This window comes from Malaclemys terrapin, chromosome 1, assembly GCF_027887155.1.
Source record: "Malaclemys terrapin pileata isolate rMalTer1 chromosome 1, rMalTer1.hap1, whole genome shotgun sequence".
Classification (NCBI taxonomy): domain Eukaryota; kingdom Metazoa; phylum Chordata; order Testudines; family Emydidae; genus Malaclemys; species Malaclemys terrapin.
Genome location: NC_071505.1, coordinates 179285270 through 179312489, shown reverse-complemented (window position 1 = coordinate 179312489; position 27220 = coordinate 179285270). Strand labels below are relative to the sequence as shown.

The window sequence follows — 27220 nt, the reverse complement described above, 5'->3', positions numbered from 1 at the left end:
TAACTCATCTAGATAGTTGCCTAGTTTTACAACGGGCTACATAAAAAGCAACTCCACCAGAGAGGTGTTCTCAGTTACACTGGTGTATCATCAGAATAAGCGCAGTGATTTCCATAAGCCAAATGCATATTTAGACTGTTGTAATTACATATGGTATTAGGCCCCACTTGAGACATGAATTGTATGGAGTCTGTCCTCATTTGAATCACCATCCAACCTGTTCACTAAGCACACTATGTCCCCTGGAAATAAGATGTAACCATGTAATTCCAGACTGTAGAGGAATGAACCCAATGCATGGATGTTTGTAGTGGTGTTGTAACCATGTTGTCTCTTTCATTGACAGAAGTTGGCCCAATAAAATATAACACCTTACCCACTTTGTCTTGCCAATGCTCAACCTGCGGGGGCCTGTGTTTCAGCACAGTATGTGACAAAACCCCAAAATGAGGGACACAGAAACATCACATAGGAAACTGAGAAGGCTGTGGGAGTCATCCCTTCACAGACAATACATGCCTTTTCCTGCAACTTCAACTTCACCAAGGGCTAGTTCTGATGTAAATAACTTCCAAGCCCTAAAGTGAAGGGAGATGTGATGTGTGTAAGAGACAGGGAACTCTGGGAACAAAATGCTGCCAGCCCTATAAAGGGGAGCCATGTGTGCATTTGGGGGCAGAGTTAAGGTTACCCTGGGCCAGTCATAGCACCCACACTGTCTGTGGTACAGTCTAGAATCAGACAGTTTGCGCTCTCCCTCGTCCTGGTTTCTCCCGTGTGTGGGAAGCCGCGTCACAATGCGCTGGGCGAGTCCAACTGCTGCACAGGTGGAGGGTTATTCCACATTCTACCTGACCGGCGTGCGCGGGGAGGGGAAGCGATGGGGGCGCAATCTGTCCTCTCACTTACCCCGAACCCCCGCGGGCCCCCGTACGGGGTGGGCGTGACGGGAACCGGGTAGAGGGCAGGGACTACGGTAATCGAACCTTTCCCCCCCCTTTCTCTGTAGAGCGATGGTCTCTTCCGGAAGCGCGCGGGCGAGGCCTCAGGGAGCCCGCCTGGCCGCGCCGCTAACAATAGGGAAGCGGGGCTGGGGAGCCGCGGGCCCGAGAGACGCGGGGAGCGACGCAGCGGTGAGGGGCTCTGCCTGCTGCGGGAGTCGGGGGGTGTGGTGAGGGGCGGGGGAATCGAGGAAGGGGCTGGTGAGGTGAGGTGAGGGGAGGGGAGGGGGCCCCTGTGGGGACGAGGGAGGGGGCAGGCTGGGGGCGGTCTCTGCCTGTCCCTGCCGCGCTCGGCGGGTCCGGCCCCGTTCCTCTGGCGCGCCCGCGAGTCCAGCCCGGCCCCGCGAGCCTGCTGCGCCCCGTGCCGGCCACTTCGCTGCGTTCGGGGGTCGCCTCCTTCCCGTCTCAGCCGCAGGTGCCGCCCCGAGTTCCCCGGCACGTGTCCGTTTTCTGCTGGAAATCTCCGTAAAGTTTCCAGGCGCTGGTTTCAGAGTCGGGGCTCGTGATAGTTTCACCCGCCGGGGCTGCCAGGGCAAACCTGCCTTAACTCGTTGTGCCATCAGACGCTGCTAATTGTCCGTGGGCGGGGGGAACACCAGAGCGTGTAGTAGGAAATACTTTGTTGTTGTCTGACTGGAGAATTACGAAGGAGGATGTGATTTAGGTAAACTTCTCTAGTTTCATTAAAATATGTTTGCAGTGGAGTTAACAGCCCATATAGAAACCACTTTAGTCCTTCAAGTGTTTTCATATTGTTTGAATTATGTGAACATATAAGATATTAAATGGGACAGGCATCTGATTTCTTGTATTGCTTTCAGAAATTACTCCCTGATGAATAAAATAATAATACTGCATAAATGAGTTTGTAGCCTTTATTTTGTTTAATGCATCTGTGTCCAGAACTCAAACCACTTTCAGGAACCATACCGTTTCTGTAGTAAATGTGGATGCATATTGACTGAAATTTGAGTTTTGTCAAGAACTGCAGAATATATTTCTTGCTTCCTCATTTTGACAAAAGGGATAGTATAATGTTATAAAATAACGTTGTCATCTTTGCCTTTCTCCTAGGGGCACTATGAATGAAGAGCAGTTTGTTAACATTGACTTGAATGATGATAATGTTTGCAGCGTGTGTAAACTGGGAACAGAAAAAGAAACACTCTCATTTTGCCATGTCTGTTTTGAGTTAAACATTGAAGGTAAGAAATCAGTACAACTTAACTCAATAATGTACTTCATTCTAAATGTCCTGGAATACCTTGCATTGAGTTAAAGAGAAAAAGAAAGTTCTAAAAAAGGAAAGTGACTTGGTGGCTTGAAGCCAGTGAGAAACAAACTCTTGTCTGTATCCCTTCGTGCATAAATAGTTATCAACAAATTTGTAGATGTAATGCATAATTTTAACACTATTTCTAAGTAACTGTGATAATTTTGTGGACTTACTTCCTTAAGGCTTCCAAACCCTGAATAATTAACATACTTTTTGCCATTCTAAATAACTTCTTCCTGAGTAAATGACTTCCATTATTACCCTTTGTCTTTCATGTTTCAGTTAGATTTCTTTATGTACTATAAAAATCAGCTTGGCTGGGCTTTTGGATAAACAAAAATTTATAAAAAGGTAGACAATCATCTTTTCCGAATAATGTTGTATACTTGCAGTGATAAATAGTATCTAATAACAGGAAATGCTTTTCAAAATACCAAGAGAAATTGTGTAATGAATGTTTTTCTGTTTATTTTGGGAAAGTATATTTGTACTGTGTTAGTGCCTAAAGTTCCCAGTCAGAGATAGGTGGCCGCCTATGCTAAGCACGGTCTTTTCTTCTTTGATTTTCTTTGATTCCTGTCCATGAGGCCAGCAGCAGTGATTGGGCTGAATTAAGTCTTTCCACCATTTCCTGTCGTGTTGTGGCTTCATGGCTTTGTTCATCTTTAAGCCTTTTTGTTCTATGTCATTCACTGTGTCTATCCAACGTATCTTTGGTCTTCATCTATTTCTAGTTCCTTGTCCTCTGGTATGTATTACCATGTATGTTATCCTTTCCGAGTTCATTGCTGACAGGTGTCCAGACCATTGCAATAGTATTTCTTCGATCTTATGTGTTTGGCACGGTACAGAAAAGTACTTCAGAGGGCACTCTGTGCCCCCAAGAGTTTACAGATGAACTAACGTAATTACATAATTATCAGATTGTAAAGTTTAAGCCCAACACATTTCCTGATAGGTTAAAACATCAGTTTTCATAGGAATAATCTAAACAACCATATTGAGGGCAGGGTCAATGCCTGCAGCTTCAAGGGTCCACGTATGTGGATGTTTTTGTGGGACTGAACAGCCGTGTTTTAAAGTGTCAAGTTTTACTTTATTGTACTCTTCTGTGTATGAATTAAATTGCACCACAAAAGGGAGTTCTGCAAATTAGAACTCTTCCATTTTGATACGCCATAGATGCTTTGTAGCATCATATTGCTGCCAGACTTGGACAACAAAACTAATCCAGTCTGATTATATAATGGATAGATCTACCCATCCTAGAAGTACTTGTCTGGCCGGGGTGACCCCAAGCCATGCCTACATTAGGAGTGCTTTACTAGTATAAGAATACCATTATACGATGCTGGCGAAGTGCTCCTGGTCTGGATGCAGCTGTACTGGCAAAGGTGCACTTAGTACCGGTATAATAAAACAACCCCCAAAGAGTGAAACATGCTATCCCTGTAAAAGTGCAGATTTTCCAGTAAAGCTGCTTCTACAGTGTGGGCTTTTGCTGGCACAGTGATGTTGGTCGGGGATCACAGAACTCTCCACTGATGACCAATATAGCTATGCCAGCAGAAGTCTAGTGTAGATCTGGCCTGCATCGACAGTGGGCGACTGAAAGGGAACAAGTTCATTGGTATGCAATGTATGAAGTTTGTGTGCCCTTCGTGCTGTTCTAAGTAGTAGCATCTCGTCCTTTATCTTTTGTTCTGATATAGGAAAGAACTAATTGATTGCATTTAACATGAAGGAGGGGTGGAGAGTTTCAAACTTCATAGCTTGTGTAGGCCAAAAATCCCATTGTACCATACTCCTGGTCTCTCTTTCAGGGACTCCTTGCATCTCCCCAATCTCCTCTCTTCTCCCCCCCCCCCCCCCCCCCCGAGGTTCTATGTGTTCCCCATTCTCCCCTCGATGGCTGGTGTTTTGCTTCCCATTTCCTCCTCCCTAGATAGCAAGGGCTCTCTCTATGTAATAAACGCTCATTTTCCCACTTCTCCCATGCAAGGGGCACTTTCTGCTGCTCCATACCTGGGTCCCTGTTCTCCACTCATGTGAAGGACTGTGTGCACACGCCTCCATACACACCTATTTCTCTCTGCCCCCCTTTCTTATTTCTGTCTGGGTGATAAGTCATTCATGGTATCAATGTGTTAAACTATTGGGACGCTGAGCAGAGATGAGATAGGGTATTGTTATGTTGGAAGCCATGGATGGATGCTATCAACCAGGTTTTTTTAATCTATAGACCAGGGATCGGCAACCTTTGGCACGCGGTGCGCCAGGGTAAGCCCCCTGGCGGGCCGGGCTGGTTTGTTTACCTGCTGTGTCCGCAGGCTCGGCCGATCGCGGCTCCCACTGGAACAAACCAGCCCGGCCCGCCAGGGGGCTTATCCTGGCGGGCCGTGGGCCGAAGGTTGCCAATCCCCGCTATAGACAATTGCAGAGGTGATTGAAGATTTGCTTAAGAGCTGTCAGCAGCTTCATGTGTTTCCCATTGGTCTTGCAGTTTATCCTAAATCAGTCTGGTTCCAGTCTGCATAGAAACTGGTGTGACTGCTTGCTGTCTATAATTTATATATAAAAATATGCTCTGTTTCCAGTTCTAACTGAAGTTTTAATGCATACATAATACTAAAGAATGGTAGTTGTACTCCAGTCTCATAGAAGCCAGAAAATATATTGGTCAGTCTGTGTCGCTTTCATGTGCTTACTATCTTAACTTATTTTGGTAAAAATTAAAATAAAACAGTCTTTAACATTGTCACTCATTCAGTAAAAAAGGTAGTACACATCTTAATCTAGCAAGCACTTGTGTTTAATACTTCAGTAGTACTGCACCGTCTGCCTTCCCTTTCTATGTAGAAAGGGCTTCCTACTATAGCTTCATCTTTTGATGATGAAACTGGACAGTTGCTTTGAATTAAGGAATATTGTCAGTGTACTTTAAAACTTGGATTTTTTTTCGTAGTTCTTAAAATAACTGATAGATTTACAGTTTTCTCTTTCTAGTTATATTTTAATGCCACCACCTACACTTTAGAATTAAAGAGAACCTGGTGCCATAATCCACCAAATACTATACTTTTATTTGCAGTTCAATGTTTTTGTTGCAGTGTAACTGCTGTGCATGACTTGTGAACATAAATGACTTTGATATTTAGACATTTGCTTCTTGCTGATAGGAGCCTTGATATAAAAATATTTCTGCTTTTATTGTGAGATTACTATGTGCATTTGTCTCTCCATGCTTTGTTTTGAGCAGGTGAGCTTGAATCTGGCACAGTAATGGATAAATATAGCTTTATAAAAAACTCAGATTTAATATGATAGCAACAAAATGCATTTATTTCTGGTAATTTTGAATAGTATTAGAGGTACTAAGATTGCTGCCCAAAAGTCTTTGTTATATAGCCTTTATTTTTAAGATTTGTTTTACAAGCCTAAAGAAATAGCTACTTAAAACTGTGTTTTGTTTAAGGGAAATGTGATGTGTTTAGGTTCATGTACTTATTAATCTAGAAATATTTATTTAAGTGTTGACGTCCTTATCAGCATAGAATGTGAAGACTTCATAACTACTGCCTTTTGCCCTCAGTATGCCCCTATGAATTTGGGAAATACTATACATGTTTACAGAGGGGAAACTGAACTGAGGCACAAAGTAAAATAAGTGATTTTTCTGAAGTCACACTGAAAGTCTGTAGCTGAGCCAGAAAATGAATCCTGGTATCCTGAGTCCCAGCCCAGTGCCCTGATCACTAGAGCTTTTCTACCTTGACTACCACTTCTTAGACCATTGACTTACAGCACAATTTGCCATTTGGAATGTAGAAAAGTAGTAGTGGTCTTCAGTTGTTCAAGACTTGGGAGGGGAACACATTGGGTAATCCACAAACTTTTTTATAAAACAAAATGCATCAGGAATTTTCTTACTAGCTTTACATTTCTATCATTCTGTCATCAGTCACTTCTTGCACAAGAAATGAGCAATCATTTGTAATTGCTAATTTTCTTGCACTGAATAGTTATAAATTATGAGATGCAGTGTGTCAGAAATGTCATGACTATTTAAAGTTTAGTTGCTGCTTTTTATTTGAATTGGATGGCATCAGGCACTCAGACTGTTAAACTTTCAAAGACTTAGTTTATTGGGTGTTTTTTCTATTTGTGAGTGCTAGCTGTTCAGCATGGGAAGTAAGCAAGCACTTTTATCGTTCTTCAGAAACGAAACTGATAGGAAAGAGATTTGTTCTACCTATTGTATATGATGATTAGTTTAACTTAATATCTGAATTTATATTTAGATACGCAGTTTACATATAAACAAACTGTTCCTCTCAATTAAAAAAAAAGAAGCCACTTGTATTTTAAAACAAACTTTCAATACATATAACTGTGCTTAGTATCTTTCCAAGGCAATGAGCATTTCCAGTGTCCACAGTAGCCTGGGTCAGCTTCCCTTCAACACTTTCTGGAAATGAGTTTTCATTTCCCTCATATTTCACAAAGGACCCAAGCTTTCTCTCTTGACTTGGTCTCCTTTAAGGCCAGAGTTCTGTCTTCTTTCCTGGGGAGTATTTGACAGCATTTTTTCCTAAAACTGCCTGTACCAATTCCACACATCTTAAGCAAAACTAAACTTATTTGGCATGAGATTTAAAACAATAAGAAAATCCAGAAAAAGATTGTAGAACTTCAAACATGTGTAGATTAAATATTGCAGAAAGTACAGATAGCTAGGCTGACTTTTTCATTAACCATAAGCCAGTTGGTTACTATGGATGGAACATTATACCCATGCAGAGCCCCTCTAACTGTAGAAGTTCATTTGTATGGATAATGACTTCATCCTTTCTCCTTAGTTAAGTAGAATTAAAAAAAGTAGTTTGTTTTCATTTAGCTCTTAGGTTGGGAACTTTCCAGTCTGTCGTTACGTTGTTTCCTGGATTGGTGTTAAGGTTTCGGTACGTTTCAACTTCTGCTTTTCTGAGGCTGTTTTTAGGAGTTAAATGTTTATTAGCATGTTTGGACATTAACTCAGATGGCAGTACATAATCACAAGGATATCTATACTCAAATGTTAAGTCTCGTTCACAACCTTTTGTGAGTAAGCAGACAAGTTAAACTCAACTCCCCTCCCCAGTCACTGTTCTTGCTCATTTAAAAGAATTCCTTTGAACCAGTAGGGATTTTAGCCTTTGAGTGAAATATAAATGCATGCTTTGTCTAAACTATTGGTCAATATTTGTATTGAGTTAATACCAAAGGACTAAATTAGGCTCAAACCATTGACTAGGTCCTGTATAAATGCAGTCTAAATCAGTAGGGATCCACTTAGGTCTTGGAGTCCACCTGCTTTGAGCTCTTGGCAGGGTTGGGCCAAAATACAGAAGACACAGGAATAGACACATAACATATGCAAAATCTCCCTGTTTCTTGATCCCTACCTATATAATTTCTTTGAAGGGAGGAGGTTTATAAACAATCGTTATTTAAAGAAAAACTTGGACTAAGTCACAGCTTAAAATTTTTCTATACTTGTGCTAAAGTATTAGTGAACTTTAAACATTATTTCCATTTTAATATAATCTTACATAATTTGTTCACCTGTCTTACACTTAGCTCAGTTTGTGTAGTCAGATTCACTTTCTAGTTCTTATGTGTTACAGTGCACATTAAGGGAATCTTTGTATCCAAAACTCTTCTTTGGGGGAAAAGAGGTGTATTTAGCTATATATTTTTAATTAAAAAATGTTTTTATGCTAATTCTGAATTTTGTGCCTAAAGTAACTGATAGTGTCCCTTAACACTTAGTTCAATATAGACATCTGATAACTTTTAAAACCATGTAACGTGTTAGTTATGCTGAACAATGTCTATGAAAACTTTAGAAGGTCAATTCCGTTCATGTAGATCCTCACTGGGTGTTGAATGTCAACTCTTCTATGGCTTTAAAAAGAAGAAAAAGCCAACAGCTCAACCGCACACACATAATTTAGTTGCCTTTTCACAACTACAGGAAACAGAAGATTTGTGGATTGGACTAAGCTTAAAATGGATTTCCTGTTTCTAATTTATAAGGGTTAGATTGCTTAAGTAACAGCCAGGAAATCACATGACATCTCGGTTCTACAAACTCTTTCTCTCTCTCTCCCCTACTCCCCCTCCCCCCCGGGTAACTTTGTGTTGGTTGTGGGGTAGGAGGGAGACTAACTGAACTGTTTTCAGTATTACCCATTAGCTAGCCTGGATCTTTAATTTTAGCAGAAACCCTGCATGATCTGAGTTGCTTCCCATCCATCCAGACACATCCTCTGTAAACTAGTTAGTTTGGAGACTACTTTACTACTGAGCTCTGCTTTGCCTCTCTGACGGATGCTCGTGGGAACCTTCTAATATCAGAAGCTTAAGACATCTGCATGCGCTTAGTAAGAGATCAGATTTGGCAGTAAAGGTCTCGTCCAGCATTTTTCCTCCAAAAGTTAGGTGTGTCTCTTTTTTTAAGACAAGCAATACAAAAATAGCTCAAGGTGTGTTGGTTCTGGTGTAATTCAAAAAAGCTTTTACTTCTTGCAAGCAAGGTAGTCCATTGTATGCTCCTATCACTTGATATGTTTTGGCGAAAGGGAAAATAACTGTTCAAGATGTACTAACTTAAAATCTTATTGAATACATTTGACAAGTCTATTATTAAACATCAAAAATGTCTTAAATAAAAGCTATACCATATTACATGATAAAATATAAAATCTGACAGATTGAAATTTGTTACTTAACCACAGGACGTGTAGTGACATGCCAGTTTTTTCTCCTCCTACAGAAGACTACATGTAGGGGTTTATGTCTAAAAGAATTATATGCACTTTACTTATAACTTCACCACCAGCCCAGGAAAACTAGAGATTGAATAATGGCTGGCTTTTGGCCTCAACACATTATTTCTTGTTTAAGCTACATGGGGATAGTTAAATTGGTTTAACTACATCAATGTAACATACATTTCAAGTGTTATGTTCACACAGCACAGTGCTATATTGATTTAACTTCAGTATAAGCTGGTATCCCATGGATGCCATAGCTAGGGCTAGATCTCCCAGGGAAGGCAGAAGCAGACTAGCTGTTAAGTGACTGAAGCATCTTGACAGCTGTGGACAGAAAGGAGTGCCTGAAGCCACCTAATAGGCCAGGTAGGAAGGATTGGGTGCTCTAGAGTACTGGATTAATAGGATGGTAACACAGGCGTCCCAGCACTGTCCCAGCGTATCCAGAAGACCATGGAATGCAGTTTCCCTCCTTCCTACACTTTTGTGGGTAGGTAACCCCACCCCAAAATCCTGAATTAATGGAAGTTGGGGATAGGACAGGCACCAGCACTATACCCAGAGAGCAAAGAGTCTTATACTCTCTCCCCCTGCTCTTTAGATCTTAGGCTGGGTCTACACACTAAACTGCATCAGTTTAATACTCTTGGGGGCATTCTGCACCAAAAAATTAAAAATTCTGCGCACAATATTTTAAAATTCTGCAAGTTTTATTTGTCAGTAAATAAATAAATGCAGAGGCTCCAGTATGGCAGTGGGTAGCACAGGCCGCTGGCTGCACGATGGTGAGAGATCACCCTGCAGCCTCCCCACCACCCACCCCGGGACACGGACTCAGCGGTGAGTCTGCATCCGACCCTGACACAGCACAAGGCCTGGGTCTGCCCCAGAAACACCCTGGAGACCTGACCTTCTGTGCCAGGTGCACCTAATGTGGGGCAGGCAGGCTCAACCAGGCAGGATCCAAGTATGAAAGGGCTTGGTGTGGGGTGAGAAGGTTCTGTGTGGGACAATCTGGTTGCAGGCAGCTCGGTGGGGGGGGGGGGCGGTCTGGGGGGGGTCTAGGTAGGGGGGATCTGAATGTGCAGAGGCTCATTGGGGGGGGTTCCAGGTGCTGGGGCAGTGGGTTCTAGGTTAAGGTGTTTGGGGCTCAGCAGAGGGGTCTGGGTGTGGGGGGCTCAGTAGGGAAGTCTGGATGCTGGGGGAGTGGGGCTTGGTGGAGGGGTCTGGGTGCAGCTAGTTGGGGGGTCAGTGGTGTGAGGGCTGAGAGTAGTGCAGGGGGATCATCAGGGTGGGGGTTTAAGTGCAGGGAGCTCAGTGGGGGTGGTGGTCTGGGTGCAGGGGTGGGGGGTCTGGAGGCAGGGGGGCTCCAGATGCAGGGGTTGAATTCAGTGGGGTGGGGTTTGGGTATGGAGGGCTAGGGTGGGTTCTGGGTGTATGGGGTAAGGCTTGGTGGGGGGTGTCTGGGTATGGGAAGCCCAGATGCACAGTGGTTGGGCGGATGAGGGAGCAGCTCCCCACACAGTAACCCCTTTCCCCACAGCTGAAGAGCAATGGGGCAGGAAGCAGGGGAGGAACCTGAAACGATGTACCTGCACTGCTAGGGAATGGTGTGTGATTGCTCTTGCATCTTCCCTTTGGTTCCCTGTCAGAAAGTCATTTTTCTGCGGGGGACATGAATTCTGTACTTGCACAGTGGTGTAGAATTCCCCCAGGAGTATTAAAGTTTAATTAACAAGGTGCTTTCAAACAGACTCCATTAAAGTAGTGCACTTTAAGTGTGTGGACATCTTTAAATTGATTTTTAACTGGATTATCATTTTTAATTTACACCTGTTAATTTAATTTTTTAGTGGAGGCGAGTGCCAAACTTAGTAGCCTTATAGTAAACATTTTCATTAAGGAACATTGCAATACAGACCTTCATTAACCGGATTAGTGAGCTTTATAGCATTCATGTATCTGAAAAGTGCATTTTATGACTAAAAAGTTCCTTCCTTTCCAGCTACTGATGAAATAAATTGATGTTCACAGTTGTAAAAGCAATTAGAACTGAGAAGTCCTATTAGACGCTTGCTGGGATCTGAAGGTAATGGCAGTAGCTTATTCTGTTACATTAATTTAAATTGATAGGGTGGAAAGACCAAAGTGTTTTAACAGCTACCTAACAAAGTAAAATGCAACAGAAGTTAAGCAAAGCAGGCTGCTGATCACTGAAACTTGGTCATGTAGGCATGTGAAATAGTCTTGGTGTTCAAAGGCACTCTGTTGTGTGTTCAGCATTTGCACCTGTTGAATGGATTTAATTTTAGGTACTTTGAATTTTGGATGACTATTCCCCCCTCTAGGTGAAGTGATCAAAACACTTGCAAACATGGCTGAGAGCTCTTGGTGATATTCTAAACAAAAAGTTTAATCATTTTGTGATCTGTTACTGCCTTGGTTTTAAGTTGTCAGCCATTTTTAGCTGTTTTTAACTGTACAACTATACCTGTGTGATAGCACGGGGTTTGGCTACTAGTATTCTTTGTGTTAATTGCTACAGCATTCCTTCCCAGGAAACTGGGGAAAGGGCAAATAGGCAAGTGTATACATATACCTGTAAAAGCAACTATTGATGGATACCTGGCCACTAAAGACTAGACTAGCCAAGTCATGCTGGGGGCACAGGTGCAGCAGGCTAGCATGTAGGAATATTGAGGGACAAGGACCAACATTTTAAACAGTGAAATAAAGAAGTCCCAGGACAAGGTTAGCCAGGGAAGCTCTGGTTCAAAGCTGGCTAGTGAATATTGTATCATTGCAAGATAAACTTATGATGTAATTTACCATAACCTCTTGAGCCTTGCTTTGCTTGCTTATTTGTCCCTTTCCATAGAGTGGAGGAAGAACTAATTTAATTGCTACCTGGACTGAATACCTGTTTTCTTGATAAAACTGACTAAGCTGCTTGGTCCATGGCATTCGTCAGTTTGCAAAAAGTTTTTGATGAAATACCAATAAAAGGAAAAAATAAATCTTAAGAATCTGTGTGGAATGTGTGGTTTCCAAGAGTGGCATTCCAGTTGCCATATAAAGCAGATGATGGCCAATGTTTTGGACTACAATATCTATTGCAAGGAGAGTACTTTTTTCTGTAGGCCTGATTCTGGATGAGTGTCTGTTGTTAGCTTGTGTTGGCTGTCAATTGTAAGTTCTGAGTTTTTCAGTCGAAAATGCCAAAGAACGTCAGTTGTAGACCTTAGACAGAGCTACTGTGAAGGAAAGCACTACTTATCACTTAACTCATTAAAAAGATAGTTAGAAACTGTTGCACCTAAATCATGTACACCTCTACTCCGATATAATGCTGTCCTCAGGAGCCAAAAAATCTTACCGCGTTCTAGGTGAAACTGCATTATATTGAACTTGCTTTGATCCACCGGAGAGCGCACCCCCTCCCGGGAGCACTGCTTTGCCATGTTATATCTGAATTCGTGTTCTATCGAGTCCCATTATATCGGGGTAGAGGTGTAGTAAGATTGGGAGTGTTTTTAACTGACATAAGAAATTTTAATTTTGGCTGTCTTTGGCTTTTTCATAGACAACATTGTGCTTGCGAAAAACAAACAGTTCTGTAACTTATTACAGAAATAAATCATATGGTTTTAAAATTATGTGGTTGCACAACTGGCATAGTGCAGAACACATTCTGAATTCTTCTCTTCTGTTTAATTTCTGCTAATATAACATTTATGTCTGAAGCTCACAACTTCTAATATCATACTCTGACACAGAATAGATATGTTTGGTCAGGGTGATAGTTATCTTAAGTCCAGAGCAAGAAAATCAATAATGCATAAAATTGTATTTGTTGGAATAATAAAGTTATCAGCATGGAAGATTATTGCAATAGCCTGACACAATTGACAATATAAAATGATGGGACTAGTGTCGTTCTTATGCTTGTGTGCATTCTTTGGCCTAATATTGAAGCAGTTCCAGAGGGTAAATATCTTTGGCCGGGTGGGGAAGCAAGCATGAGAGACTCTGTAGCCTAGTGGCTTGAACATTCAGAAAGCGGGAGACCCAGGAACCAGTTCCCCTGCTCCAGTGAATTTTTTAATTGTAAATCTACAGTGGAACAGCTTCAGCAGAGGAGACTGAAGGAGCCCCACCTCAGACTATCCCATAGCCCAGTAACAAGGCCACTGACCTGAGAGGTGGCAGAGCCCTGTTCAGATCCCTTCTCCCCCTCAGGCAGAGGTGGGTTTTGAACCAGGGGTCTCTCACGGTCCAGGCAAATAACTCTTACCACATTGGTTAGGTTAGAGCAGGGGTGGGCAAACACGTTTTGGCCCGAGGGCCGCATTGGGGTTGCGCAACTGTATGGAGGATCAGGTAGGGAAGGCTGTGCCTCCCCAAACAGCCTGGCTCCTCCCCCCTCCCACTTCCCGCCCTCTAACTGCCCCCCTCAACTCCCAACCCATCCAATCCCCCCTGTTCCCTGACCCCATCCACACCCCAGGACACTCAGTTGGAGAAATGCTGGCCTCCCTCATGAAATCTGTATAATATATGGTAAAAGACCAGATTTCATGGTCTGTGATGCATTTTTCATGGCTGTGAATTTGGTAGGGCCCTAGTTATGAATGTAGCCCCATATATGATTTAGTAGTTAGGCTGATCCTAACTCACACAATAGACACAGCTAGGTCGATGGAAGAATTCTTCCATCGACTTAGCTACCGCTCTCAAGGGGGTGGGTTTACTACAGTGATGGAAAAGAACCCTTCCATTGCTATAGTGCTTGTAGTATAGACATACCCTCAGAAACTTCGACTTTTTTCACTGAATTTGACCCTATTAGGCTTGCAAGTCTGAGTTACTGATTAGGATTTTAAAATGTCACCTCAGAGCACGTATAAAAATAAATACTTTGCCCAGGGTTGTGTTTAAGTAAGATGCAGCTCTTGTATTACTACATATTTTTTTTATATCAATTTTTGTTTGGAAACTTAATATAAGAAATGGGGCAGTGAATATCCATTATACTAAATCACATCTTCATAGTGCTTGTTGCAAGTTATAATTAACTCTCCAATATTAAAGTGTTATAGCATCTTTGTAAAACTCAAACTTTGCTCGGTGCGTATTGTCTGTCACTATTTTGCAGACCCTGGATTCTTTACAAAAAAGAGACAATGCCAGTTAAAATATTGACAGAGACTTATTTTAAAAATCCTTCCTTGTATAAGTTGAATCAAAAATAAACTGAGCATCCCCTTGTCTCTCTGTTTTGTGTGTTTACAGTGTTCCAGGCATTCACTGAGTCAGATGCATAATTCTCAACCTCAGTTTTACAAGTAGAAAGTTATGCACCTTTTGACCTTCTGACACGTTCTGCCAACAGTTACATGCATGGAACTCCCACTGAAGTTTGTGGGGATAATGACCATATATTCAAGGGCAGAACGTGGCCTTATTTAACAATCTAGAATTCATAGTGGATCTGTCAAAATTTTAATATACTTCCTTTATAAACTCCGAGTGCTGCTTCTAATTGCAACATGTAGTGCCTCTTTAATTGAGGCATCAGCATTTATTCATGAACCCCCACTCATTTCATTTTTTTAAACATAGCTGTTTAATAGTTTCATTATGCAGAAACATGACCATCAATTGCCTGCTTTCTGGGTTTGAAAAACCCACGCATTGGTGGGTATAGTTCTTTCCGTAGTGAATAGAGAGAGCCATGCATCATAACTTCTGACTAAGGACCAGGAACTTCTGTACAATTGAAAGGTTTTTTTAAACAAAAACAAAAAACAACACTTTTAGCCCTTATAACTGTCTACATGTAAACCCATCATAAATCAGTGCAACTGCCTTCCTAAGTCTTCAGACAACTCTAAGTCTCTTGTGCTGCTCACACTTTTCCCAAAGTGAAATCAAGACAGAAGGCTGAGGAAAACACTATAGTAGAGGACATCCTCCCCATTGCACCTGCTTTCGGTAGCCAGAGGAGATTGAGGCTCTCAAGTTTATTAGGAACCTCCTAGTGAGAAACTGATATGGAAGATGTGGCCCCCGTGAAGGATTTTTGGGCAATATCCTGGTGTATTCCAAGTAACCTCCCAGCTTCCAGTAGTTAAAGGGTGTTGCCCCTGAAGAGCTGGGGACCTCACATTTTGTGTGTGTGTCTGGATTGCAGACTTATTGCTTCAGTGCAGGAATCAGGACCACCATTTTTTTTTAATTAATTTAATTTAATTTAATTATTTATTTATTTTTAAAAAACATTGGAGCAGAGACTAACCTGAAAGGTAGGGAAATCCTTGGAGTTGTACCAAAAAGAAAGGAAACTGCAGTGCACAGGTCAGATTGGAATATGAAAATGTGGCTCTCAAACTTTTGTACTGGTGACCCCTTTCACATACCAAGCCTCTGAGTGCGAACCCACCCTTCCCCCCACCTTATAAATTAAAAACAAAATTTAAATTTTTTTTTTTTTTTTAAATTTAACACCATTATAAATGCTGGAGGCAAAGCAGGGTTTGGGGTGGAGGTTGACAGATCATGACCCCCCCATGTAATAACCTTGCAGCCCCCAGTTTGAGAACCCCTGAGGTACAGCATGGTCTCTACACCACTCCCCACACACACACACCATCTCTCTCTCTGTGTTTTTTGGGAAAGAAAATAACATATGCCCTGGCTTTTTCTGAATGAAGAACTCTGTCCCTATTTGCAACCGATGTTTGACTGTTCTCATGTTAGCCCTCTTGTGAGGATTTCTGGAGGTCATGGACATAGGTCCGTCACTAAGGCTAGGTCTACACTACCCGCCTGAATCAGCAGGTAGAAATCGATCTCTCGGGGATCGAATTATTGCGTCTCGTCGGGACGCGACAATCGATCCCTGAATCGACACTCTTACTCCACGAGCAGAGGTGGGAGTAAGTGCCGTCGATTGGGAGCCGTAGAGGTCGATTTTTGCCACCGTCCTCACAGCGGGTTAAGTCGGCTCTGATAGGTTGAATTCAGCTACACTATTCGCGTAGCTGAATTTGCATATCTTAAATCGACACCCCTCTCTCCCCCTCCCCCCCCCCCGTAGTGAAGACCTGCCCTTAGATAATTGAGCTTTTTCTGGACAGCATCCAAATCCATTTATGCAACCTAGTCTGTGGCCATCTGTGAGCAAATTGATGGAGTCTGCTGCCTAATCTGGAGTCTTTTGTATGAGATGGAGTCACACTAACTACTTTGCAGAACTGATGTTCTTGCTCAAAAATCCTATGGTTAGTGTGTGTCTGGCAGACTTTTTTCAGCCTTGGTGTGAACCACATGACGTTATTTTGTTTTTAAAGTATTCTCTAAATAGAAACTAACTTTGTGGGGAAGGGGCCAAGAAATTCATCCTCTATCGACTAATGACTTTCTTGTTTTGCATGGAAGGAAACAAATGAGTATATTGTTATGTCAATACTTACTCTTTAAACTGATCATTCCATATTACAGTCACCAGGTATGGGTACTAGGCAAAAACTTAATCACTTAGAGACATTGTATACTGAAACTTGCATTTATTCTGAACTTAATGATAAAACATTTTCTGTCTTCCCTCCCCCATTTTCTTGCACAAGACCTTCAGGGCATCCTTAGTTACTGCTGCATTAGACTGTTTTTTGTCCATCCAACAAAAAGAACAGACTTCATTGTGCATTCTGCTTCCTATCCAAATCATTAGTAGCTGCTTTTCTGTGCAGCACTGTTAGACAAAGAGAGAGTCTTAAAATACAGTAACTTGTATAATCCTTTCACTTAAAGATACGAGAGACTCTTAAGTTTTTACAAGCATAAAATATCGGCAGCATTTTATGCTGAAAAGAGGCGGGGGTTGGGGGTTGTATTGAAAAGAACAATCTCAAAAGTCTGTGGAGGCTTTTAAGCAATGTATTCCCTGTAACTTTGACTTTCTATTCCCTGATTGCTTTAAGATCTAATGGCTTGCAGCAAAGGCTTGTTGCCTCTTAATTTAAGCAGATTTGCTATATTTAAGTTATATTGGAAAGCCCTGAAAAGAAAAATGATTTGCCTTTCTCTGGTTTACACTAGAAATATGTATACATTTATCACTGCAGTTTGCTTTGAAAGTCTTTTGCAGGTTATCTTTGAAGACTATAGAGTAGATAAACCAGAGCGCAGAAAAAAACAACCTGTCTTCTGCCACATACTAGCCAATGGCAGATATGAAACATGGAGGGTGGAAAGATGTCAGTGAAGAGTTGAGGCAGTATCTTGGTGAGAAGCCCAACCTGCAGCTGCTGGGTAGGGATCTGTCCTTGGACCTTACTTGAAGGTCAGTCTTTCCTGTATCTGGCTAGTAGGGTCTTTTAACCTGTGTAGTTCCTGGAAGGTGAGAAATTTTGTTTCTCCTCCACCAGATGCTTCTGGCTGCTGAAAAGAGAAAAGGGAGAGAAGGTCTCCATTGCTTGTCTTTCTCCCTCGCTTTCTGTTCTTTTGGTTCCTCTCTCCCCATAAACGGTTTCAGCACTACATGCTTTCCTAAGCCACAGTATGAAACTGACACTCTTAAGTTTCAAAATCAGAAATAAAACTAACCTGAGTCTTGTTAATTTAATTCTGCTGCAGCTTGGGAATCTCTAATTGGCAATAGAGGGACTCAGGGTGAAGCCAGTGCATTGTTGTGCACTAGCTTCATGTTTGGAAGGTTCTTTTTGAAACTGTAGGGCTAGAAACTTAGTTTTGAGTAAAAGCTTGGATTCTGCAGAAGTTGATGTAGAGCACTCAGCCTGTCCACTCATCAAAGATGACCAGGTAATAAGATTTCTCAAGCCTTGTGGTAAAAACAATTTAAAGAAGAGTTTTTTGTAGCTCAAAAGCATGTCTCTTTTACCAACAGAAGTTCGTCCAATAACAGATATTACATCACCCACCTTGTCGCTCCAAAACAAAAACAGTAAGTCTAATACTCTGATACTTAAGTGTTGATGCAGCATATACGTATGGCCTTTTTGTGCTCATTGAAACCTCAGTTGTCTTCAGATCCATTTACATGGAAAACTGCCAACACATTTTGTATGAGAGTCCTGGAAACAATATGTAGAACCACAAATTTAACTTCTAAAATGTAAGCATTTGCTTTCTAAGTATTAAAGGTATTATGGAATAACACGCAGTTTACATAGTCAATGTCATTTCTGTCTTTACAGGGGTACCAAAGTCCAATCTTCTACACACAAGATCATTAAGGGGGCACAGAGACTGCTTTGAAAAATTCCATTTAATAGCAAATCAGGACTGCCCACGATCAAAACTCTCCAAAAGTACCTATGCAGAAGTAAAAAGTATCTTGAGCAAAAAAATTAACAGGATTATACAGTATGCACAAAACAAAGATTTGGATTCTGATTCAGACAGCACAAAAACTTCTCAACACCAGCTTTTTAACTTCAGACATCAGACAGACAGAAAACTGCTTCCACAATTTGACTCCCAAGTACCCAGGTACTCTGCAAAATGGATAGATGGAAGTTCTGGGAGTATCTCAAAATGTTCACAAAGTATTTTGGAACAAAAAGAATCTACTGATTTCAGACTTGATATGTTGCAAGAAACAGGAGCTACGTTCTGTTGCAAGAGTGTTTTATGGTCTAGTTGCAACCAGGCACCGAAGACAGAAAAAGCTAAAAGTGATTCAGATGCCAATACCCAAAGACAACATCCCCGTTACAGCAGGGACGAATGTAAGTAGAGGGGGAATTAGGTGGGTACACTTCTACTTCTCACTATGGTCTGTATATTCTGTAAAACCATCTGTAGTCTTGAACTGTTAAGTTCTCCCACATACCAGCTATAAGTGTCTAACGTGCTGAAACAGTTATTTTATGTCTATAAAAACTAGCTTTCAGGAGTCTATACAACCAAGCGAATCTTTGCAATGTGTTCACTTTATATTTCCGTGCTAGTCTTAACCCACCATCACATACCATGTGTCTCCTAAACTCATGTGAGGAGAGTTCTTTGCTTATCCTTCATGTTTCAGACATAACAATGCCGCACAATCCTGCCAGTGGAGGTTATTAGCAGATTACTGACAGTGACTTTCTCATTGTTCCTAAAATATGTAATTCAGAGACAAACTGCCTTGAATGGAAGAATGAATTTGTGGAAACTAGTGAAAACTTTGTATAGAACCAAAATAATGTGCAAAGTAAAATAGTTGAGATTAGTCACACACTCTAAGTATCCCAAAGTACTTAATTATATATTGGTAACGATTATAGGTATATACAGTAGCCCTTATGCACTAAAGCTTTCAAACACCCTTGGACTTTGGAACCTGTCTTATTGAAAGGCGCATTGACTAGGAGAGTGAAGTAAACTCCCAGCATAAGATCTATAATTCTCATATGTATGGGAAGTAATCTGCTTGTGTGAACTTACCACTCTATATAGTATAACATTACACTATGGCCAATAGTGGGGGAAAAAGTATTTTATTGGGGAGGGAAGGCACTTTATTTAAAAGGGGTCTCTGACTAAAGCCTTTTAATCAACTGCAGTATAATTTTTGTAGTGTAGAGAAATGCTAATTTATGCTTCTGATTGATCTAGTCCAGGGGTCGGCAACGTTTGGCACGTGGCTCGCCAGGGTAAGCACCCTGGCTGGCCGGGCCAGTTTTATTTACCTGCTGACGCGGCAGGTTCAGCCGATCGCGGCCCCCACTGGCCGCGGTTCGCCGTCCCGGGCCAATGGGGGCAACGAGAAGCCGCAGCCAGCACATCGCTCGCCCGTGCCGCTTCCCGCCGCCCCCATTGGCCCGGGACGGCGAACCGCGGCCAGTGGGGGCCGCGATCGGCCGAACCTGCCGCATCAGCAGGTAAATAAAACTGGCCCGGCCCACCAGGGTGCTTACCCTGGCGAGCCGCGTGCCAAACTTTGCCGACCCCTGATCTAGTCAAATTAGAGGTGAACATCAAGAACTCTGTGGATGTAGTATTCTGGTCGAGTAGTACGTACACAGCGTGACCATACAGTATAATATGAATGCCTCAGGTTTTCTCTCTTGATGGTGCTCCGTATACTATGCAATATCAGCAAATAATATAATTCAGGTGCCTAAATAAGGCTGTTAATGTTGGCATATTGCTCAGTATCACTTCAGGTTTATGTAACTATATAGAAATCTTCCATTGCATTGATGTGGAAGAAACATGAGCATTCTCACTTTCTAGCAGAAGAGGGCCTTGTGAATGGCTGCTTATAGGATAGGGAGAGAAATAATGAGTCCAGAATGGTCAGGTGAAAGCTTTGTGCAGCTTTAAGTTAATGCTTATGGCTAGGGTTCTGTGTTTGTCACGGAGGTCATGGAAGTCATGGATTCTGTGACTTCTGCAGTGGCCAGTGTGGGTGACCCCACTCCTTGCCAGAGGGTGTTGTGAAGGCCAATACTATAACGGGGTTCAAAAGGAAGCTAAATAGATTCATGGATGATAGGTCCATCAATGGCTATTAGCCAGGATAGGCAGGAATGGTGTCCCTAGCCTCTGTTTGCCAGAAGCTCGGATTGGGTGACAGGGCATGGATCACTTGATGATAACCTGTCTTTTCATTCCCTTTGGGGCAGCTGCCATTGGCCACTGTCAGAGGACAGGATATTGGGCTTGATGGCCCTTTGGTCTGACCCAGTATGGCTGTTCTTATCCATAAATAAGTCATGGATAGGTCACCGGCCATGAATTTTTGTCCATGACTTTTACTAAAAATACCCATGACTAAATTGTAGCCTTACTTATGGTGAATGTAGGTCATTGCTGTCATCCAACACTTGTCACTGCTAATTGTCCTTTCCACATCCATTTAAACAATCTGAAGTGTCTGAAAGTACGCTTGGGAATGAACTGAAGAAAATGTCCTTTGAAAAATGGAGTTTTGCTTCCTAAAAATGAATCTTATTTTTCACTCACTCTGATTTTTCCCATGTCACTTGAATTCTAAAATTAAGATGTATAGAGAATTGTTCCTGTCTATGCTGCCATAGGTGACTAAGCTGACCCTGAAGGCATTACAAGCACAGGAAAACAAAAAGAGGGAAGGGATAGTTCAGAGGCCCCTAATGCATGGAAAGGCTGGATATAGATCCCTCTGGTATCTATTGATGCTGCTTCTTCAGCCTAAGTAGAACATATTTGTGTGGGATTCACTGGGAAGCAGTACAAGGCATGATTTCCCCAGTCAGAGTACTGCTTCCATTGAGAACAAGGAACAGTATTTGGTCCTTGAGATAATTTGGAGGTTCTGTCTGTACCACTTCTGAATTGCAGATTTTATGAAATTGCAGCATGAGATTAATGTCATGGTAAAAGTGTGTGTGCATGTATGTGTGTACCTATCTCCACCATGAGTTAACATGAGGGGAAGCTGTTGCAGGGGTGAACAAGGGGATGGATCCTGCTTGCCTGATGTGACACAGTTGATTACCCTCCCTGTCCCTCCCCCTCCAATGGAAGAGTGAGCTAGAGAGGGACATTGCACTTGGGACATTCTGGTGTTTTCCGAGTGATCAGTATTCCTTGCTTTCTCTTCAGGAAAGAGCAGTGATGCTAGAATCAGTGCAAGCCTGTCTACTAGTATGTGTTAAGCATTCATAATCACCACATTGCCCCTGAGAGAGTTAAAATGTAAACCAGAAACTTTTGCGTGGGTTGTGGGACAAGGCATATTTAAACAGAATCTGAAGGGTCAGTACTATGCCCAGAGGGACTAAGCAGCTGGATAGCAGGTTCCAACACTCAAAGTGGGTACCAAGTTCATCTGTGTCCTGAGAGGGTGCCTCCAGACCCTGAGATTGGGGCAATGGCCGGATTCTGTTCCGGCTTTGGGAGCTGGAAACACCACCAGATACCAGAGTCTCAGAAGTTTGGATTGCCCGCTAGGACTGCTGGAAGGGGATGCTTGCTAGCATCTGATATACTGACTGCTCTTTTGAGGACTAATGAAATAGTGGGGAAGGTTTTTGGCTGTTGGGAAGGTGTGGTGAAAGAAGAGATTAGCTAAATGTGTGGAAGAGAACTGAAGAAACAAAAGGGAGAGGACAGAGGTAGAATTCAAAATGGAAGGAGGGGACACGGATAAGTGTGTCTTCATATCAAGGTCTGGCTGTAAGGGGAGATGGTATCTGTTTCTTTGGGCTACTGCTCTCAAAGAAATCCAAACAAAACCTTCCCCTTAAAACTGAAAGTATTCTTCACAGTATTAAATATGAAAAAATTAAGTGCCATGTTCATGAAGTTCTGAATTTCAGACATGGATTCCAGTATATAATCCTAACTGTTGCAGTGTGTCATATTGCCAATATCTAATGAAGCAACAAATCTCAAAGCAGGCAATAATCTATTTGACCCACCTGTGTTTTGGAATCCTGATTCACTTAATACCAAATTGACAATTTACAGCAAATAAGCAATTATGTAAAGCTTGACCTGGCCTGTGGGTTAGTCTGACTGAAGTTAGTCATCCTGAGACTTACATGACTGACCTCCTACTGCTGAAACAAAACCAAAGGTATGAAGCAGTTCTTGTGTTTAAAAATAGCTTACTTCCTGATGGCTCTGTGTAGCAGGAGGCTTAAAAGGGCTTTAAACTGTAAGAAAATTAATACTAAAAGATCTAATTTTCCATTTGCAACAAAATTTCCATACTCACAATTTACTGTTGGTTTGTAAGTCACCAGTTGTTTTGAGATTGCATATTAATTGTCTTTTATATATATAGATAGACAGACAGACTCAGAGCTGGAAGGGACCTTGAAGTCCAGTTCCCTGCCTTCACTAGCAGGACCAAATACTGTCCCTGACAGTGTGGGGTTTTTGTTTGTTTTTTCCCCCCCAGGTCCCTCAATGGGCCCTCTCAAGGCATTGAACTCATAACCTTGGGTTTAGCAGGCCAATGCTCAAACCACTGAGCTATCCCTCCCCTGTGTCACTTTAGTGGATATTAATGTAATTAAATCTAAACGTTTTGTTTAATAAAAAAAAAAAAAAAAAAAGTCTGTCAAAATTGAAGTATGATGGTCTCAGAGCATCACCTGCCTTTCTAGTAGCAATATAGCTAAGTCTGTCAGCACTCCTACTACAGATTTCCTTTGTGTGGATTTATAAATGTAGGTTGCTTGGCCAGTATGTTTGTTTTGACTATTTCAGATATGGATTGCATTAGAATACTGTCACTCTCAACTAACTTTTCTCCTAGTTTTTTCTGCAGTATGATATGTTTGTTATGGACGTTATTGGGTTATTAGACGGGGCTCGAAAATGTTAACAAAACTTACAAGCCATTGGACTCCAGCTGCTAGCATAGAGGGTAGAGACAAAAATGGGGAGGTGAGAGGGGTTGTTGAAATACCACTAGCAAGGTCCATGTGAGAAGCCTGTCACCAGCTACTTGGAAAGAGTTGATTTCTATAATATTGCTGTACCTCGAGTCTGTTTAAGGATTCTCTTGTCTGCTTCTGGCTAGTAGGTTTCTTACAATTATTCCTGCGGGAATTCTGTGCCAAAAAATTAAAAATTCTACGCACAATGTTTTAAAATTCTGAATATTTTATTTGTCAAATATAATATAATCAGTTTCAATTATTTTGGTAGTTTATTTCAAAATACCTGTCAGCAAGTATGTCAATAACAATACAGAAGACAAAGATTCAAGAAATTTTTTGACAATTAGATTTCTTACTAGGCATATTACTCAAAGTTGTTAATTCATTTAAACTACAATACAGAAACATACTTCCCACAGTGCAAAGACTTGGGGGAGTCAGGGGTAACATAGGAGTTGAAAGAGAGGGAAGTAATTGTTGGGAAGAAGCCAGAGAGTGAACCTGGAGGAGGGGGGAGTTGGGTGTGGATGGGAGAAGTATAGAACAGTGTGGTTTTTTTGTTTTTGTTTTTTGTTTTTGTTTTTGTTTTTCCAGGGGGGGAGAGGATTTAGGGACCCTCCACGATGCAGACCTATTTGACCCCCTAGCCTCTTCCATTCAGTCAGGCACATCTGACCCTGTCCCTGTTCGTCCCTGCACCCCCCACCCCTGTTCAGCTTCTGGCTCAATGTCACCCCATTACCTCTGTGACCCCCAGTCTGTGTGCCCCACACACACACAAGCAACCCTCTTATGATGCATAACAGTCTCTTCTGAACAAGAACTTAGGTGTAAATGGGTGCAGTGTGGTGGTAGGTCTGCAGTAAGCAACTCTGCTATAGCTGTTCATGGCTATGCCAAGCTGCAGCACGGCAGAAACTTACTAAGATCTTCAAGTTTCTGCTGCTGCTATGCAGCACCCTATGGGCATCTGTGCTAATGACAAGGTTTGTCACTTCCATTCTGCCACCTCTGAAATCTGAGCAGCAGCAGCAGACCCTCCCCAGCCTGCCCTGCACTTGACAACATAAAACACTTTCTTGTGAGGGGTGTGGGGTTTTTTTGTTTTGTTTTCCAGACACCTACTAAGCTTTGGCCTCACTCTCCTTCCATTGACTTCAGTTGAAGCAGAGTTTGGCACCACTGAACACTTTTGAAAACCCTTCCCTTTAGTTGTAATGCCCTCTCTCTGGGGGCAGTCAAGCTGCATAGGGAAGAAGAGACATGGAAAAAATAATCATGGAACTGGCAGTTGAAAAGCAAGCTCGGTAGAAAATAGGAAACCGACAGCCTTCTGGCACTTCAGAGGGCTCTAAGGTAGTAGAGGGCTTGTCTTGGGTGCTTGTGGGATTTGGGCAAGAGAAAGAAATACATGACTTTGTTCAGAGTTCCTGAAGGTTTGAAAAATGTTACCATTGGGCTATTTGTGTACATCATAGGCCAGCATAGCTCTAGACAGATGCTTTCTACCTTGAAGGAGTCATGGCTAGAGGTAGTTTCTGTAGGGTCACAAACTTCATAGCACTTCCTATTCATGCTCACCATCTAATTGTGGAGGCCCCTAAAGATATGAAAATTATGTTTTTCTAAGTGGGGGGAGGGTTAATGTGATCATGTAGTTAAAAACTGCATATCCACTCTTGCAGCTTTAATTCTGGCACTTCATAACATTGAATGTTTGCCTCTTCAACTTTTAACATTGAACTAAGACAGGGGTTGGCAACATTCAGCACGTGGCTCACCAGGGTAAGCACCCTGGCGGGCCAGGCCAGTTTATTTACCTGCTGACGCGGCAGGTTCGGCCGATCGCGGCCCCCACTCGCCGCGGTTCGCCATCCCAGGCCAGTGGGGGCGGCGAGAAGCAGCGCGGGCAAGGGATGTGCTGGCCGTGGCTTTCTGCCACACCCATTGGCCCGGAACGGTGAACTGTGGCGAGTGGGGGCCGCGATCGGCCGAACCTGCCGCATCAGCAGGTAAATAAACTGGCCCGGCCTGCCAGGGTGCTTACCCTGGCGAGCCACATGCCAAACCTTGCCGACCCCTAAGTGTTTTTATATGAAATAGATGTTTGTCTTAATAGTGCAATTATCATGCTAGAAAAATCTCAAACATGACAAGTTGCTGCTAATCAACATTAACACAGCTATTAACAATTAAGGGTACAAATAAAATATCTTGAGGCATGGGAAACTTCATGGATGCTTTTTTGTTATCCCTTGTTTTGGTGGTGGTGGTGGTGGTGATGGATTTTGTTCATGTTGCAGTGAATATGATGACTCCTGAAGAGGTAGAGCAACTAAATGAAAAACTCCTCAAGCAAATCCAGGGTGAGAGATCATTTTTAAATACTTGCTGATTTTTTTTATAGTGCACAAAATGTCATTTGAAATGAAACTCTAGGTTTGCTTAACCGATAAAGTTTTGAAATCTACATAAGCTTGAATTCCAGAGCAGAGAAAGGAAAGACACTTTTACATTTTATATTGCACTTACCCCTTGATAAAAGCATGGGATTATTTAACAAATGCAAGTGTTTAGATGTTAAAATCTACTAGAGCGTTGTATACCAAGGAGTATTGTAGCTAAAAAATATTTGAATGTTTTCCCAGTTCACATGCTCTCCATTGTGCACCTGTAAAATATCACACTGCATATTCCGAAACCAAGTTTAACACTACATTTTCAGGTAATGGCTTTTAAATCTGACTGTCCCTTTAAATTAAACGGTTAACTTTCTTACAGATGTTTTTGAAGAGCTGACTCGGGAAGTGCAAGAAAAGGATTCTTTGGCCTCAGAACTCAATGTCCGCCACATTGCTATTGAGCAGCTGCTTAAGAACTGTTCCAAATTGCCGTGTCTACAGGTGGGAAGAGCAGGAATGAAATCGAATGTCCCCATATAAATGGGATGAGGACCTTACTAGTATTAACTTTCCTTAACAGTTCCATTAAATAAAGCTGCACAGACCTTCTAGGAGCTTTTGGGGAAATGATGGGGAAAAAAATTCTTCAAACTTAAATAAAACCAATTGTATGCAACAGCTTTTGGATTCTAACAAATGCAAGTGTTTAGATGTTAATCTACTGGGGTTTGTTTGGTTCACTCTGGACGTAGTTTTTCATGCACAATTGGCAATGTCCCCTGAAGCAGGTGTCATGTCTTAGTGATACAGAAATATTTGTTCAATAACAAAGAATAACCTAATGCCCGATCAAACAACATCCAACCAAGAGAGCTTTACAAGGAGACCAGTATTCCTGAAATTCCTTATTTATTATGAGCAATATTTTATTATTGAAATTTTATACTGAACAAAAGTTACTATTTTAGGTACTTTTTCAAATCTCTTTATAAAAAGTTTGAATGATTCTGTGTAACATTTATGCCTTGTGTATGGTTATCTTTCATGATGCAGATGTTTAAAAAAAACCCTGTTTTCTAAAAAGACAGATTTATTTCCCATTAAATAAATTGTGATGGTGTATCACTTTTTAGCAACTTTATAATTCAAGAAGGTGATTTCATCAGGCATGGATTGTATCTTCTGGTAGAATAAACTTAAGCACAGCACCTCTTTTTTGAAATTCCATATTATGGTTTTAGTGTATGGAGTTGGTTTTGTATGTGTGAAATATTTTTCAATGCTTAATAAAAGTATATGGCTTCAAAGAAACTAAATAAACCTGTAATACCTCTAA

General features: G+C 41.8%; 1 protein-coding gene across 4 annotated transcripts; it reads left to right on the top strand.

Moving 5' to 3' along the window:
* Positions 1 to 1040: 1040 nt before the first annotated feature.
* Positions 1041 to 27220, top strand: C1H21orf91 (chromosome 1 C21orf91 homolog). Of its 4 annotated transcripts, none has more exons than XR_008446946.1 (6): positions 1041 to 1133; positions 2076 to 2206; positions 18004 to 18060; positions 18314 to 18867; positions 25786 to 25848; positions 26264 to 26286. XR_008446946.1 is itself a non-coding variant. In XM_054047425.1 (6 exons), exons 2-6 carry the CDS (start codon positions 2083 to 2085, stop codon positions 26422 to 26424), a joined length of 939 nt encoding a protein of 312 aa, XP_053903400.1. In that variant the 5' UTR covers positions 1041 to 1133; positions 2076 to 2082; the 3' UTR covers positions 26425 to 27220. The 4 variants fall into 4 exon arrangements, 3 of the variants coding, with proteins under 3 accessions (XP_053903400.1, XP_053903417.1, XP_053903409.1); XM_054047425.1 differs by having other exon boundaries at positions 18314 to 18847; positions 26264 to 27220; XM_054047434.1 differs by lacking the exon at positions 1041 to 1133 and adding an exon at positions 1369 to 1665 and having other exon boundaries at positions 18314 to 18847; positions 26264 to 27220.